General features: G+C 44.8%; 1 protein-coding gene across 1 annotated transcript; it reads left to right on the forward strand.

Moving 5' to 3' along the window:
• Window positions 1-977: 977 nt before the first annotated feature.
• LOC132075605 (ATP-dependent DNA helicase Q4-like) lies at window positions 978-17,649 on the forward strand. Its single transcript, XM_059476227.1, has 15 exons — window positions 978-1,130; window positions 2,221-2,311; window positions 2,394-2,487; window positions 4,477-4,584; window positions 4,671-4,805; window positions 5,070-5,162; window positions 7,317-7,453; window positions 7,534-7,617; window positions 7,913-8,089; window positions 8,166-8,345; window positions 12,703-12,868; window positions 15,059-15,324; window positions 15,860-16,069; window positions 16,525-16,812; window positions 17,398-17,649. The coding sequence occupies exons 2-15, from the start codon at window positions 2,285-2,287 to the stop codon at window positions 17,647-17,649; spliced, it is 2,217 nt and encodes a 738-aa protein (XP_059332210.1). The 5' UTR covers window positions 978-1,130; window positions 2,221-2,284.
• The last annotated feature ends 59 nt before the right edge of the window (window positions 17,650-17,708 follow it).

The raw sequence follows: 17,708 nt of genomic DNA on the forward strand, positions 1-17,708 counted from the left end.
AAAAAATTGGGGATTTTTTTTTCTCTCTTTTTTCTCCAGGAGCCTCCTCTGACCCCAAACCTCCGAAAAAAACCCAAAATTCCCAAATCCCAAAAAAACCCAGAGCTGGGAGCTGAAAATCCCAAAAATTCCCCAAAATTCCCAGAGCTGGGGGCTGAAATTCCATCGGGAAATCCCAAAAATTCCCCAAAATTTTCAGAGCTGGGAGCTGAAATTTCATCAGAAAATCCCAAAAATTCCCAAAAATTTTCAGAGCTGGGAGCTGAAATTCCATCAGGAAATCCCAAAAATTCCCAAAAATTTTTCCTTCCTCAATCAATGGGAAAAAATCCCAAAATTTCCCAAGAATTCCCAGAATTGGGACCCAAAATTCCATCAGAAAATTCCCAAGAATTTCCAGAATTTTCCCTTCCAACCTCAATAGAAAATAATCCGAAAAATTCCCAAAAATTCCCAGAGTTGGGAGCTGAAATTCCATCAGCAAATCCCAAAAATTCCCAAAATTTCCCAGAATTTTTCTTTCCCTCCTCATTAGAAAAAAATCCCCAAAATTCCCAAAATTTTCCAGAGCTGGCACCTGAAATTCCATCAGAAAATCCCCAAAATTCCCAAGAATTCCCAGAACTTGGACTCAAAATTCCATCAGGAAATCCCAAAAATTCCCCCAAACTTTTCCCTCCGACCTCGTTGGAAAAAAATCCCAAAATTTCCCCAAATTCCCCCGAATTTTTGGCCCAAACTCCCCAATTTTTCCCCATTTCTGGAAAATTCCAGCGGCTCCAGCGGAGCGTGGCCAAAACTTTGGGGTCTCTGGACCCTGCCTGGATCCAGAGGGTGGAGGAATCCCAGAAAATTTGGGAATCCCAAAAAAATGAGGAATTTTTGGGGAATTTTGGGGCGGAATTTTGTGGGAATTTCGGGGGGAAAAGGCCCCGGGATGGGGGTGGGGATGGGGAGGTTCCAGCCAAGATCAAAGAACCCAAATCCAGAATTTTTGGGGCGAGGGAAAAGCAGGAAAATTGGGAAAATCGGGAAAATCAGGAAAAGGAAAAATCCCAAAATGGATCTGGAGGATTCCTGGAGGAGGAAGAGGAGGAGGAAGAGAAACCCAAAGCCACGTGCAGAACTCGGTAATTCTGCATTTTTCTGCCTTTTTCCCATCTTTTTTTAAACATTTTCTACTTTTTTTTCTAGATTTTTCCACCTTTTCCCGCTTTTCCCACTTTTTTCCAGCTTTTCCCCAGATTTTCTCTGCCTTTTTTCCAACTTGTCCCTGCCTTTATTCTGCCTTTCCAAGATTGGAAAATCCCAAAATTAAAGACCCCCAAAATCTGAAACATCCCAAAAATATGAGAACCAAAAAATCCCAAAAATAAAGACCCCAAAATCCGAAAAATTTAAAAAATCCTTATCCCAAAAATCCCTTTTTATTTTCAATTTTTTCCCATTTTCCACCGTTTTTAATCCCTTTTTCCCTCAGAGCCCCGGCCCAGGGCAATTTCATCTGCCTTAACCTGAAGAGAAAATCGGAGAACTCAAAAACCCCAAAACTAAAAACCTCAAAATCTGAAAAATCCTAATCCCAAAATTCCATTTTTTTCCCGTTTTCCTGCTGTTTTTAATCCCTTTTCCCCCTCAGAGCCCCGGCCCGGGGCAATTTCATCCGCCTTAACCTGAAGAGAAAATCGGAGCTCTCAAACCCCTCAAAATTAAAGACCCCAAAATCCAAAAATTAAAAAAATCCCCCAAATCCCCCAAATCCTCATCCTGAAATTCCCTTTTTCCCCATTTTTCCCATTTTCCGCCGTTTTTAATCCCTTTTCCCCCTCAGAGCCCCGCCCCGGGGCAATTTCATCCGCCTTAACCTGAAAGGAAAATCTGAGAACTCAAAACCCGCAAAATTAAAGACCCCAAAATCCGAAAAATTAAAAAAAAAAAACAAAAATCCCCCCAAAAAATCATCCCAAAATTCCCCTGTTTCCCATTTTCCCCGATTTTGCCTGGTTTTTAATCCCTTTTTCCCCTCAGAGCCCCGGCCCGGGACCGCGGCAATTTCGTCCTCCTCAACCTGAAGAGAAAATCGGAGCACTCAAAACCCTCAAAATTAAAGACCCCAAAATCCGAAAAATTAAAAAAAAATCCCAAAAATCCTCATCTTGAAATTCCCTTTTTTCCCATTTTTCCGATTTTCCCTGGTTTTTAATCCCTTTTTCCCCTCAGAGCCCCGCCCCGGGGCAATTTCGTCCGCCTGAACCTGAAGAGAAAGTCGTATTCCCGCGCATCCATGAGGGGAAAATTCCTCCGCAAACAGGTAAAAGATCCCAAATTTTTTATTTTGGGAATTTCCGACCTCTCCCGTGATGAAATTTTGAGATTCGGGATTTTTTTTGCAGGTTTGGAAGCAAAAATGGAGAAAAAAGTTCGGGGGCGGAGCCGATGTTTGCTTCCGGTGTGGCGGGAAGGGGCACTGGGCTTCGGAGTGCCGAGGTGAGCCCGGGGTTTGGGGTTTATGAGGGGATTTTTGGGATTTTTGAGGGGATTTTGGGATTTCTGAGGGGATTTTGGGGATAAAATAGCGGGAAAAGGGTGAGGGAGGTTTTTATGCATGGATTTGTGTGCACAGGGAAGGATTTGGGTTTCTTCAAGGGGAAAATTGCGAGATCGGGCTGGGAAATTTTGGGATTTCTGAGGGGAATTTTTTCGGTTTCTGAGGGGATATTGGGATTTCTCAAGGGATTTTTGGGATAAAATGTCAGGAAAAGGGTGACGGAGGTTCTTTTCCATGGATTTTTGAAGGAATTTTGTGCACAGGGAAGGATTTGGGATCGTTCCCTGAGGAAATTGCGATTTCAGGCTGGGAATTTTTTGGGATCATTCTCTGAGAAAATTCTGATTTCAGATTGAGAATATTTAGGATTTCTGAGGGGATTTGGAATCATTGCCAGAAAAATTCTGGAGGAAATTGCGAGGTCAGGCTGGGAAATTTTGGGATTTCTGAGGGGATTTTTTTGGGATTTCTGAAGGGAATTTTGGGATAAAATGGCAGGAAAAGGGTGAGGGAAGTTCTTTTCCATGGATTTTTTTGGGAATTCTGCTCCCTGGGAAGGATTTGGGATCATTCTCAGAGAAATTCCTGAGGAAATTGCGATGTCAGGCCAGAATTTTTTGGGATTTCTGAGGGGATTTTTTTTTATTTTTGGGATTTTTGAGGGAATGTTTTGGGATTTCTGAGGGGATTTTTGGGATAAAACAGCAGGAAAAGGCCAAGGGAGGTTCTTTTCCATGGATTTTTGAGGGAATTCTGCTTACTGGAAAGGATTTGGGATCGGATTTGGGATCATTCTTGGAGAAATTCCTGAGGAAATTTTGGGAGTTTTTGAGATTTCTGAGGGGATTTTTTCAATTTTTGAGGGAATTTTGCTATTTCTGAGGAGATTTTTGGGATAAAACGCCAGGAAAAGGGTGAGGGAGGTTTTTTTCCATGGATTTTTTTCGGAATTCTGCTCCCAGGGAAGGATTTGGGATCATTCTCAGAGAAATTCCTGAGGAAATTGCAAGGTCAGGTCAGATTTTTTTAGGATTTCTGAGGGGAGTTTTTTTTATTTTTGGGAATTTTTGAGGGAATTTTGGGATTTCTGAGGGGGTTTTTGGGATAAAACAGCAGGAAAGTGGGTGAGGAGGGTTCTTTTCCATGGAATTTTGAGGGAATTCTGCTCACAGAGAAGGATTAGGATCAGATTTGGGATCATAAATGGAGAAATTCTGGAGGAAATCCTGGGCATTTTTGGGATTTCTGAGGGGATTTTTTGGGGATTTTTGAGGGAATTTTGGGATTTCTGAGGAGATTTTTGGGATAAAATGGTGGGAAAAGGGTGAGGGAGGTTTTTTCCATGGATTTTTATGGGAATTCTGCACACAGGGAAGGATTTGGGATTGAATTTGGGATCGTTCTCGTAGAAATTCCTGAGGAAATTTTGGGAGTTTTTGGGATTTCTGAGGAGATGTTTTGGGGATTTTTGAGGGAATTTTGGGATTTCTGAGGAGATTTTTGGGATAAAATGGTGAGAAAAGGGTGAGGGAGGCTTTTTCCATGGATTTTTATGGGAATTCTGCACACAGGGAAGGATTTGGGATTGAATTTGGGATCGTTCTCGTAGAAATTCCTGAGGAAATTTTGGGAGTTTTTGGGATTTCTGAGGAGATGTTTTGGGGATTTTTGAGGGAATTTTGGGATTTCTGAGGAGATTTTTGGGATAAACTGGTGGGAAAAGGGTGAGGGAGGCTTTTTCCATGGATTTTTGAGGGAATTCTGCTCACAGGGAAGGATTTGGGATTGAATTTGGGATCGTTCTCGTAGAAATTCCTGAGCAAATTTTGGGAGTTATTGGGATTTCTGAGGAGATTTTTGGGATAAAACAGATGAAAATGGTTAGGGGGATTCTTTTCCATGGATTTTTTTGGGAATTCTGCCCCCAGGGAAGGATTTGGGATCATTCCCAGAAGAAATCCCCCAGGAGAAGCCGCTCCTCACTCTGGATGAAGCGGCCCAAAGAACCAATGGAGATTTTACCCCAGAAATTCCTGGTGAGAAATTGAATTTTGGCATTTCTGCCTTTTCCCAGGGAATTTTTCGGGTAAAATCCTGATTTTTTTCCTTTTTTTTTCTCCAGATGGATCCAGCACAGAGAATTCCCAGCTCCCTTTGGATTCCCTGGATTTCCCTAAGCCAGAATTCTCCCCCCCATCCCCTCCCCCACCACCCCTGGATCCCCTTTACCCCCCAAACCCCGATGGGACCATCCCAGGTAAATCCCAGAGCAAATCCATGAAAAAAAACCTTAAAAAAAATTTTAAAAAATTTAAAATTTCCCATTTCTGCTGAGACCATCCCAGGTAAATCCCAGAGCAAATCCACGAAAAAACACCTTAAAAAAAATTTTAAAAAATTTAAAATTTCCCATTTCTGCTGGGACCATCCCAGCTAAATCCCAGAGCAAATCCATGAAAAAAAACCTTAAAAAATTTTTTAAAAATTTAAATTTTCCCATTTTTGGTGGTGACCCCCCCAGATCCCCCTGAGGAGGTGCTGGAGGCTCTGAGGACTTTGGGGTTTGATTCCTTCAGGCCTGGCCAGGCTGAGGCCATCATGAGGGTCCTTTGTGGTGAGATTTGCTTTTTGTTTTCCCTTCCTGCCCTTTTTCCCTCAATTTTTTCTGCCATTTTTCTGCCCTTTTCCCCACTCTTTTCTTACCCTTTTCCCTCAATTTTTCCCATTCTTTTTCCCTCCATTATTCCCATTCTTTTTCCGACATTTTTCTTTCCATTTCTCCTGACCTTTTTTCTTTCCATTTTGCCACTATTTTTCCTGACCTTTTTCCCCCAACTTCTCCCCTCTATTTTTCACGTCCTTTTTCTCTGCCCCTTTTCCTAGTTTTTTTTCCCATCTTTTTTTCCCTGCTGTTTTTCCACCTTTTTCCCCTCCACTTCCCCACCCTTTTTTCCTTCACTTTTCCCCTCCATTTTCCCTCTCTTTTTTTCCCTTCCTTTTTCCCTACCCTTTTTCCCTATATTTTGCCACCCTTTCCTCTCCATTTTTCCCACTGTTTTTTTCCCATCCTTTTTCCCCTTTCTTTTTTCCTGCTCTTTTTCCTGTCCTTTTTCCCTATATTTCCCCTCAGTTTTTCCCACCCTTTTCCCACTCTTTTCCTCTCAGTTTTTCCCACATTTCCCTTCAGTTTTTCCTGCCCTTTTTTCCACTTTTCCCCTCAGTTTTCCCCACTCTTTTTCCCACATTTTCCCTCAGTTCTTCCTGCCCTTTCCCCCCACATATCCCCTATTTCTCCTTCCCTTTTTTCCCCACATTTCCCCTCAGTTTTTCCTGCTCCTTTTCCCCTCAGTTCTTCCCACTCTTTTCCCCTCAGTTTTTCCCGCCCTTTTCCCCACATTTCTCCTCATGTTTCCCACCCCTTTTCCACTTTTCCCCTTAATTTTTTCCACCATTTTCCCACCCTTTTTACTACATTTTCCCACAGTTATTCCCGCCCTTTTTTCCGCTTTCTTCCTCAGCTTTTCCTGACCCTTTTCCCGCACATTTTCCCTGTTTCTCCTGCCCTTTCCCCCCACATTTCCCCTCAGTTTTTCCCACACTTTTCCCTTCAGTTTTTCCCACCCTTTTCCCCACATTTCCCCTCAGGTTTTCCTGCCCTTCTCCCACTTTTCCCCTCAGTTTTTTCCACCATTTTTCCCACCCTTTTTACTACATTTTCCCTCAGTTTTTACTGCCCTTTTTTCCACTTTCCCCCTCAGTTTTCCCCACTCTTTTTCCCACTTTTCCCCTCAGTTTTTCCTGCCCTTTTCCCCACCCTTTTCCCCCACATTTTCTGTCAGTTTCCCACCCCTTTTCCCCCACATTTCCCCTCAGTTTTTCCTGCTCCTTTTCCCACATTTTCCCTGTTTGTCCTGCCCTTTTCCCCTCAGTTTTTCCTGCTCCTTTTCCCACATTTTTTACTACATTTTCCCTTCAGTTTTTCCCACCCCTTTCCCCCACTTTTCCTCTCAGTTTTTCCACCATTTTCCCCACCCTTTTCCCCCACATTTTCCCTCTTTCTCCTGCCCTTTTCCCCTCAGTTTTTCCCTGCTTTTCCCTACATTTTCCCTGCTTTTCCAACCCTTTTCCCCTCAGTTTTTCCCCCTTTTCCCCTCTCCCAACACCCCAAAATTCCCATTTTTCCCCGGGAATCTCCACGCTGCTCACGCTGCCCACAGGCTCGGGCGAATCCCTCTGTTACCAACTCCCTGCCATTTTTCCCACTCTTTTTCCTCCCCTCTTTTTCTCTGCTTTATTTCCCCTGCCATTTTTCCATCTGGTTTTCCTGCTTCTTTTCCCTCCTTTCCCCCTCAGTCTTTCCTGCCCTTTCCCCCTCAGTTTTCCCTGTTTCCCCCACCCTTTTCCCCCTTTTCACCTCAGTTTCCCCCACCCTTTTCCCCTCATTTCCCCTCAGTTTTTTCTGACCCTTTTTCCACTTTTCCCCTCAGTTTTTCCCTCCCTTTCTCCCGCCCTTTTCCCCTTAGTTTTTCCCACTCTTTTCCCCACATTTCCCCTCAGTTTTTCCCACTCTTTTCCCCACATTTCCCCTCAGTTTTTCCCACATTTCCCCTTAGGTTTTCCTGCCCCTTTTCCCTCATTTTTCCTCAGTTTTCCATGCCCTTTTCCCCACTTTCCCCCTCAGTTTTTCCTGCCCTTCTCCACCGTTTTCCCCTCAGTTTTTCCCTCTTTTCCCCTCTCCCAACACCCCAAAATTCCCATTTTTCCCCAGGAATCTCCACGCTGCTGCTACTGCCCACGGGCTCGGGCAAATCCCTCTGTTACCAACTCCCCGCCTTCCTCTACCACCGCCGCTCCCGCTGCATCTCCATCGTCATCTCCCCCCTCATCTCCCTCATGGACGACCAGGTATTCCCCCAATTCCTGCTTTTTTAGGGATTTTTCCCCTCACAAAATCCCCAAAAAACCCAGAATATTCCCACTCCCAGGTTTCCGGCCTCCCCTCAGCCCTCACAGCCGTCTGCATCCACTCCAACCTCACCCCATCCCAGCGTGAGGCAGCCATTGAAAAAGTGAGTAAAATCCTTTTCCCCACAATTTTCCTGTTTTCCCCACCGTTTTCCCCACATTTCCCTTCACTTTTTCCTGCCCATTTTCCACTTTTCCCCTCAGTTTGTCCTGCCCTTTTTTCCACCCTTTTCCCCTCGGCTTTTCCTTGTCCATTTTCCCACTTTTCCCCTCAGTTTTTCCTGCCTTTTTTCCCCCACTTTCCCCCTCAGTTTTTCCCTCCTTTTCCCCTCAGTTTCCCGGCCCTTCCTTCCACTTTTTCCTTAAAAAAAATCCCGAACAATCCCAATTTCCCACCAGGTCAGGAGCGGCCAAGCCCAAATCCTGCTGCTTTCCCCAGAATCTGTGACAGGCTCAGGATTTTTTTCCCGCCTTTTCCGCCATTTCCCTCCCGTGGCTTTCGCCTGCCTGGACGAAGCTCATTGCATCTCCCACTGGTCCCACAACTTCCGACCCGCTTACCTCAGGGTCTGCAAGGTGAGAAAAACCCCAAAAACCCTCAAAAAATCCCAAAAAATCCCCACAAATCTGGAGTTTATTCCCAAAATTCCAGGTTCTGCGGGAGCGTTTGGGCGTTCGGTGCTTCTTGGGCCTCACGGCCACGGCCACGGTGGCCACGGCTCGGGACGTGGCCAAACATTTGGGGATCGCTGAGGGAAATCCGACCATCGGCGCCTTCGGGATCCCCGAAAATCTGCGGCTCTCGGTGTCCCTGGAGGACGACCCCGACCAGGTGGGTGCGGATTTGGGGAGTTTCCGGGAAAAATCCCCATTTTTAGGTCATAAAATTTCTTTTTTTGGAAGAAAATCCCCATTTTTAGGTCCTAAAATTTCTTTTTTTGGGATTAATCCCACATTTTCTGAGGGAAAAAGTTCATTTTTAGGGCTTAAAATTTCTTTTTTTTTAACAAATTACAGATTTTCTGAGGGAAAATCCCCATTTTTAGCACTTAAAATTGCATTTTTTGGGATTAATCCCCTCATTTTCTGAGGGAAAAGTCCAGATTTTCAGGGAAAAAATTTCTTTTTTTCAAACCAATTCCACATTTTCTGAGGGAAAAATCCTGGTTTTTAGGATCCAGCCCCAAATTTTAGGGAAAAATCCCCATTTTTAGGTCCTAAAATTTCTTTTTTTGGGATTAATCGCACATTTTCTGAGGGAAATAGTTCATTTTTAGGGCTTAAAATTTCTTTTTTTTTAACAAATTACAGATTTTCTGAGGGAAAATCCCCATTTTTAGCACTTAAAATTGCATTTTTTGGGATTAATCCCCTCATTTTCTGAGGGAAAAGTCCAGATTTTCAGGGAAAAAATTTCTTTTTTTCAAACCAATTCCACATTTTCTGAGGGAAAAATCCTGGTTTTTAGGATCCAGCCCCAAATTTTAGGGAAAAATCCCCATTTTTAGGTCCTAAAATTTCTTTTTTTGGGATTAATCCCACATTTTCTGAGGGAAAATCCCCATTTATAGGACCTAAAATTGTATTTTCCAGGTTTAACCCCACATTTTCTGAGGGAAAATGCTAGTTTGGACCTAAAATTGTATTTTTTGGGAGAAATTCTATATTTTTTGAGGGAACATGCACATTTTTAGGGCCTCAAATTGTATGTTTGGGGCATGAATTCCATGTTTTCTGAGGGAAAATCCCCATTTTTAGGGACTCAAATTGCATTTTTAGGGATTAATCCCACATTCTCTGAGGGAAAAGTGCATTTTTAGGGCCTAAAATTTCAGTTTTGGGGAGAAATCCCACATTTTCTGACAGAAAAAAATCTACTTTGAGGGCATAAAATTGCATTTTCTGAGGGAAATTCCCCATTTTTAGGTCTTAAACTTTCTTTTTTTGGGACACATTCCACGTTTTCTGAGGGAAAAGTCTGCATTTTTAGGGCCTAAAATTGCATTTTTTGCAATGATTTTTCCCTCAGATTTTCTGACGAAAAATTTTATTTTTTGGGATCAATTCCACATTTTCTCAGGGAAAAATCCCAATTTTTAGGATCCAGCCCCAAATTTTTGGGAAAAATCCACATTTTTAGGGCTTAAAAGGAGGGAGTTTTGTGATTATTCTCACCTTTCCTGAGGGAAGAACCCCATTTCTAGGATCAATCCCATATTTTCTGAGAAAGAAAATCTCCATTTTTTAGGGTATAAAATTCCATTTTTGGGATTAATCCCACATTTTCTGAGGGAAAAAATTTCCTTTTTTGCAATCAAATCCCACATTTCCTGAGGGAAAGTCCCCATTTTTAAGGCTTAAAATTGTATTTTTTGGGATAAATTCCACATTTTCTGAGTGAAAAATTCTACTTTTTGGGAGAAAACCTACATTTTCTGAGGGAAAACCCCATTTTTAGGGCTTACAATTGCATTTTTTTTTTGTATCAATCCCACATTGTTTTAGGGAAAAATCCTCATTTTTAGGGCCTGAAATTGTATTTTTCAGGATTAATCCCACATTTCCTGAGGGATAATTCCCATTTTTTGGGATTAAGCCCATATTTTCTGAGGAAAAATCCCCATTTTCAGGGGGAAAAAATGATTTTTTTGGGATCAATTGCATATTTTCTGAGGGAAAAGTCCACATTTATCATGGCCAAATTCCTTGGTTATAGGACCCAGCCCCAGTTTTCAGGGAAAAATCCTCATTTTTAGAGCTTAAAATTTCATTTTTTTGGGATTAATCTCACATCTCCTGAGGGAAAATCCCCATTTTTAGGGCTTAAAATGTGATTTTTTTAGAATTAATCTCATATTTTCTAAGGGAAAATCACAATTTTTAGGGACTCAAATTGCATTTTTAGGGATTAATCCCACATTCTCTGAGGGAAAAATTCCCATTTTTAGAGACTGAAGTTTCATTTTTTGGAATGAAAGCCACATTTTCTGCGGGAAATACCTCATTTTCAGGGAAAAAAATTTGTTTGGGATCAATCCCACATTTTCTGAGGGAAAAATTCTACTATTAGGGCATAAAATTGCATTTTCTGTGGGAAATTCTCCATTTTTAGGTCTTCAAACTTCTTATTTTGGGATTAATCCCACATTTTCTGAGGGAAAATCCCCATTTTTAGGGCCTAAAATGGCATATTTTGGTATCATTCCCACATTTTCTGAGGGAAAAAGTTCATTTTTAGGGCCTCAAATTGCATTTCTTGGGATAAATTCCACATTTTCTGAGGGAAAATCTCCATTTTTAAGACCTAGAATTGCTTTTTCTTTATCAATCCTGTATTTTCTGAGGGGAAATCCCCATTTTCAGGCCTTAAATTGCATTTTTTTTGTATCAATCCCACATTGTTTTAGGGAAAAATTATCATTTTTAGGGCCTCTAATTGCATTTTTTGGGATAAATTCCACTTTTTCTGAGGGAAAATTCCTATTTTTAGGGCCTCAAATTGCTTTTTTTGGGAGAAATCCTACATTTTCTGAGGGAAAAGTCCATAATTTAGGACCACATATCGCAACTTTTGGGATTAATTCCACATTTTCTGAGGGAAAATCCCCATTTTTAGGACTTAAGATTTCACTTTTTGTTATTAATTCCACATTTTCTGAGGGAAAATCCCCATTTTTAGGACTTAAGATTTCTTTTTCTGGGAAAAATTCCACATTTTCTGAGGGGAAATCCCCATTTTTAGGGCCTCAAATTGCATTTTTTGGGATAAATTCCACTTTTCCTGAGGGAAAATTCCTATTTTTAGGGCCTCAAATTGCTTTTTTTGGGAGAAATCCTACATTTTCTGAGGGAAAAGTCCATAATTTAGGGCCTCATATTGCAATTTTTAGGATTAATTCCACATTTTCTGAGGGAAAATCCCCATTTTTAGGACTTAGGATTTCACTTTTTGGGATTAATCCCACATTTTGGGAGGGAAAATTTCCATTTTTAGGACTTAAAATTTCTTTTTCTGGGGAAAATCCCACATTTTCTGAGGGAAAATCCCCATTTTTATGACCTAAAATTCAATTTTTGAGGGGAAAAACCTCTAAATTTTTGGGGGGAAAATTCCCAAATTTTCCCCTTTTTCCTCTTTTATGGTAAATTTTTTTTTTTTTTTTAAATCCAGATTTTTGGAGAAATTCTTCTCATATTTTCTCCAAAACTCCCAGTTTTGTGGGAAAAAAATCAGGGTTTTTAGGGACAAATTTCCATTTTTTCTTTGAAAAAAGTCTCATTTTCTTGGCACAAATTCTGCATTTTTATTAGAAAAAAAATTCTTAATTTTTCTGTGAAAAAAATCCACATTTTTGGGAGAAATACTTCTTTTTTAGCATTTTATGGTAAAAAAAATCTCAATTTTTTGGGACAAATCCCCTTTTTTATGGGGAAAAAAAATTCCTTATTTTATGATAAAAAATCTCAAAATTTTGGGACACATTCCTCTTTTTTTCCCATTATTATGGGAAAAACCTCAATTTTTGGCGACAAATTCACCATTTTTATGGGGAAAAATCCCAATTTATTTCTTGGTAAAAATTCCATTGTCGGGGAAAAAAATCTGAATTTTTCCGGGATAAAAAATCTCAAATTTTTGGGACACATTCCTCTTTTTTTCCCATTATTATGGGAAAAACCTCAATTTTTGGCGACAAATTCACCATTTTTATGGGAAAAAATCCCAATTTATTTCTTGGGAAAAATTCCATTGTCGGGGAAAAAAATCTGAATTTTTCCGGGATAAAAAATCTCAAATTTTTGGGACAAATCCCTCTTTTTTTCCCATTATTATGGGAAAAACCTCAATTTTTGGCGACAAATTCACCATTTTTATGGGAAAAAATCCCAATTTATTTCTTGGGAAAAATTCCATTGTCGGGGAAAAAAATCTGAATTTTTCCGGGATAAAAAATCTCAAATTTTTGGGACAAATCCCTCTTTTTTTCCCATTATTATGGGAAAAACCTCAATTTTTGGCGACAAATTCACCATTTTTATGGGAAAAAATCCCAATTTATTTCTTGGTAAAAATTCCATTGTCGGGGGAAAAAATCTCAAATTTTTGGGACAAATCCCTCTTTTTTTGGCCATTTTTATGTTCTAAACCCCCAATTTTTTTCTGGAAATTTCCCAATTTTCCCCCGCAGGCCGTGCTGCGGGTGCTGCGCGAGCGGAGTTCGGGGAATTTTGGGAATTGCGGGAATTTTGGGAATTCGGTGCTGGTTCTGTGCGCGCGCAGGGAGGACAGCGAGCGCCTGGCGCGGCTCATCCGCAGCGAGTTCCCCGAGGTGCCGGGCAGGAAAACGCACAAAGGTGAGAGAAATTACTGGGGAAAAAACTGGGGAAAATATGGGAAAAATTGGGGAAAACATGGGAAAAAATTGGGGAATTTTGGGGAAAAAATTGGGGAAAAAATGGGAAAAATTTGGGGGAAAATTCGGGGAAAAAATGGAAAAAATTAGGGAATTTTGTGGGGAAAACGGGAAAATTTTGGGGAAAAAATGGGAAAAATTTGGGGAATTTTGGGGGGAATACGGGGAAAATTTTGGGAAAATTTTTTAGAATTTTGGGGGGAAAACGGGAAAAATTTGGGGAAAAAATGGGAAAAATTTGGGGAATTTTGGGGAGAAAATGGGAAAATTTGGGGAAAAATTTGGGGAAAAAATGGGAAAATTTTGGGGAATTTTGGGGGGAAAATTTGGGTAAAACATGGGAAAAATTTGGGGAATTTTGGGGGAAAAAACGGGAAAAAATTGGGGAAAACATGGGAAAAATGGGAAAAATTTGGGAAATTTTGGGGGGAAACGGGAAAATTTGGGGAAAAATTTGGGGAAAAAATGGGAAAAAATTTGGGGAATTTTGGGGAAAAATTTGGGGAAAAAATGGGAAAAGTTTGGGGAATTTGGGGGGGAAAATGGGAAAAATTTGGGGAAAAATTTGGGGAAAATTTTGGGGAATTTTGGGGGGAAAATGGGAAAAATTTGGGGAAAAATTTGGGGAAAAATTTGGGGAATTTTGGGGGGAAAACGGGAAAAATTTGGGGAAAAAATGGGAAAAGTTTGGGGAATTTTGGGGAAAAAATGGGAAAAATTTGGGGTATTTTGGGGGAAAACGGGAAAAAATTGGGAAAAATTTGGGAAAAAATTGGGGAATTTTTGGGGGAAAACGGAAAAATTGGGGGAAAAATGGGAAAAGTTTGGGGAAAACATGGGAAAAATTTGGGGAATTTTTGGGGGGAAACGGGAAAAATTTGGGGAAAAAATGGGAAAAATTTGGGGAATTTTGGGGGGAAAAAGGGAAAAATTGGGGGAAAAATGGGAAAAATTTGGGGTATTTTGGGGGGAAAACGGGAAAAATTTGGGGAAAATATGGGAAAAATTTGGGGAATTTGGGGGAAAAATGGGAAAAATTAGGGAAAAAATTGGAAAAATTTGGGGAAAAAATGGGAAAAATTTGGGGTATTTTGGGGGGAAAACGGGAAAAAATTGGGAAAAAATGGGAAAAGTTTGGGGAAAACATGGGAAAAATTTGGGGAATTTTGGGGAAAAGAAGGGAAAAATTTGGGGAAAAATGGGAAAAATTTGGGGAATTTTGGGAGGAAAACGGGAAAATTTGGGGAAAAATTTGGGGAATTTTGGGGGAAAAAAGGGAAAAATTGGGGGAAAAATGGGAAAAATTTGTGGAATTTTGGTGGGAAAAAGGGAAAATTTGGGGAAAAATGTGGGAATTTTGGGGGAAAACGGGAAAAATTTGGGGAAAAAATGGGAAAAATTAGGGAAAAATGGGAAAAATTTGGGGAATTTTGGGGGGAAAATGGGAAAAATTTGGGGAATTTTGGGGGAAAACGGGAAAAATTTGGGGAAAAATTTGGGGAAAAAATGGGAAAAATTTAGGGAAAAGGAAAAATTTGGGGAATTTTGGGGGGAAAAGGGAAAAAATTGGGGAAAAATTTGGGCAATTTTGGGGGAAAACGGAAATGATTTGGGGAAAAATTAAGGAAATTTGCAGAAAAATTGGGAATTTTGAGAAAAATTTGGGGAAAAATTGGAGGAAAATTTGGGTAAAATGGGGGAAAATTCGGGAAAAAATGGGAAATTTTGGGGAAAATGGAAGAAATTGGGGAAATGTGGGGGAAAAATTGGAGGAAAATCAGGGGAAAAGTGGGCGGAAGTGGGGGAGAATTTGGGGGAATTTGGGAGAGAATTTGGGAAATTTGTGGAGAAATTGGTGGTGTTTTTCAGAAATAATGAGGGGATTGGAGAAAAAAGGAGAATTCTGAAAGTATTTGTAGAAAAAAGTTGGGAAAACCAGGAATTTGGAACAATTTGGAGAATTACAAGAACATAGAGAAATCTGAAAAAATTTTGCGCAAAAATTTGAGAAAAATCAGTGAATTTTGGGGGAAAATCATGGAATTTTTTTTTTTTGGAGTTTCACAGAACGTGAGGGAAAAACGTTGGAATTCCAAACTGACGGAAAGCCGCGGAATTGTTGGTTTTGCAGGGAAAAGGGAAGCGGCGCAGGTGTGCGCGGCGTACCACGCGGGGCTGAGCGCGCGGGAGCGGCGCCGCGTCCTCGGGGCGTTCACGGCGGGCACGGTGTGGGCGCTGTGCGGCACCGCCTGCATCGGCCTGGGCATGGACGCGGCCCCCCTGAGGGGGGTCCTGCAGCACGGCGGGCCCGGCTGCGCCGAGGCCTTCCTGCAGCACGTGGGCAGGGCCGGCAGGGACGGCAAAGCGGCCTGGGGACACCTGTGTCTGCACAAAGGGGTGAGCAGAGGGGACGTGTTGGGGAGAAAATTGGGGAAAATGCGGGGAAAAGTCAGGAAAAAGTTGGGGAAATTTGGGGCCGAGCATGTGGGCGGTGGCGCTGTGCAGGTGGGGCTGAGCAAGCAGGAGCGGCACAGGATCCTGAGGGGGTTCATGGCTGCCGGGATCTGAGGGGGTCCCTCATGGCTGCCGGGGTGTGGGCGCTGTGTGGCACCAGAGCCCCTCTGAGGGGGTGGGTCCCTCATGGCTGCCGGGGTGTGGGCACTTTGCGACACCAGAGCCTCCCTGAGGCAGTTCATGGCGGGCAGGGTGTGGGCGCTGTGCAGCACCAGACCCTCCCTGAGGCAGTTCATGGTGGGCAGGGTGTGGGTGCTTTGCGGCACCAGAGCCCCTCTAAGGGGGTCCCTCATGGTTGGCAGGGTGTGGGCGCTGTGTGGCACTGCCTGCATCGGCCTGGGCATGGACAGAGCCCCCCTGAGGGCGTTCATGGCGGGCAGGGTGTGGGTGCCCCCCTGAGGGCGTTCATGGCGGGCAGGGTGTGGGCGCCCCCCTGAGGGCGTTCACGGCGGGCACGGTGTGGGCGCTGTGCGGCACCGCCTGCATCGGCCTGGGCATGGACGCGGCCCCCCTGAGGGGGGTCCTGCAGCACGGCGGGCCCGGCTGCGCCGAGGCCTTCCTGCAGCACGTGGGCAGGGCCGGCAGGGACGGCAAAGCGGCCTGGGGACACCTGTGTCTGCACAGAGGGGTGAGCAGAGGGGACGTGTTGGGGAGAAAATTGGGGAAAATGAGGGGAAAAGTTGGGGAAATTTGGGGCCGAGCATGTGGGCGGTGGCGCTGAGCAAGCAGGAGCGGCACAGGATCCTGAGGGGGTTCATGGCTGCCGGGATCTGAGGGGGTCCCTCATGGCTGCCGGGGTGTGGGCGCTGTGTGGCACCAGAGCCCCTCTGAGGGGGTGGGTCCCTCATGGCTGGCAGGGTGTGGGCACTGTGTGGCACCAGAGCCCCTCTGAGGGGGTGGGTCCCTCATGGCTGCCGGGGTGTGGGCACTTTGCGACACCAGAGCCTCCCTGAGGCAGTTCATGGCGGGCAGGGTGTGGGCGCTGTGCAGCACCAGAGCCTCCCTGAGGCAGTTCATGGCAGGCAGGGTGTGGGTGCTTTGCGGCACCAGAGCCCCTCTAAGGGGGTCCCTCATGGTTGGCAGGGTGTGGGTGCTGTGTGGCACTGCCTGCATCAGTCTGGGCATGGACAGAGCCCCCCTGAGGGCGTTCATGGCGGGCCGGGAGTGGGTGCCCCCCTGAGGGCGTTCACGGCGGGCACGGTGTGGGCGCTGTGCGGCACCGCCTGCATCGGCCTGGGCATGGACACGGCCCCCCTGAGGGGGGTCCTGCAGCACGGCGGGCCCGGCTGCGCCGAGGCCTTCCTGCAGCACGTGGGCAGGGCCGGCAGGGACGGCAAAGCGGCCTGGGGACACCTGTGTCTGCACAGAGGGGTGAGCAGAGGGGACGTGTTGGGGAGAAAATTGGGGAAAATGAGGGGAAAAGTTGGGGAAATTTGGGGCCGAGCATGTGGGCGGTGGTGCTGTGCAGGTGGGGCTGAGCAAGCAGGAGCGGCACAGGATCCTGAGGGGGTTCATGGCTGCCGGGATCTGAGGGGGTCCCTCATGGCTGCTGGGGTGTGGGCGCTGTGTGGCACCAGAGCCCCTCTGAGGGGGTGGGTCCCTCATGGCTGGCAGGGTGTGGGCGCTGTGTGGCACCAGAGCCCCTCTGAGGGGGTGGGTCCCTCATGGCTGCCGGGGTGTGGGTGCTGTGCAGCACCAGAGCCTCCCTGAGGCAGTTCATGGCGGGCAGGGTGTGGGCGCTGTGCAGCACCAGAGCCTCCCTGAGGCAGTTCATGGCAGGCAGGGTGTGGGTGCTTTGTGGCACCAGAGCCCCTCTAAGGGGGTCCCTCATGGTTGGCAGGGTGTGGGCTCTGTTTGGCACTGCCTGCATCAGTCTGGGCATGGACAGAGCCCCCCTGAGGGCGTTCATGGCGGGCAGGGTGTGGGCGCCCCCCTGAGGGCGTTCATGGCGGGCAGGGTGTGGGCGCCCCCCTGAGGGCGTTCACGGCGGGCACGGTGTGGGCGCTGTGCGGCACCGCCTGCATCGGCCTGGGCATGGACGCGGCCCCCCTGAGGGGGGTCCTGCAGCACGGCGGGCCCGGCTGCGCCGAGGCCTTCCTGCAGCACGTGGGCAGGGCCGGCAGGGACGGCAAAGCGGCCTGGGGACACCTGTGCCTGCACAAAGGGGTGAGCAGAGGGGACGTGTGGGGAGAAAATTGGGGAAAATGAGGGGAAAAGGTGGGGAAATTTGGGGCCGAGCATGTGGGCGGTGGCGCTGAGCAAGCAGG

This window comes from Ammospiza nelsoni, chromosome 1 (assembly GCF_027579445.1).
Source record: "Ammospiza nelsoni isolate bAmmNel1 chromosome 1, bAmmNel1.pri, whole genome shotgun sequence".
NCBI lineage: Eukaryota > Metazoa > Chordata > Aves > Passeriformes > Passerellidae > Ammospiza > Ammospiza nelsoni.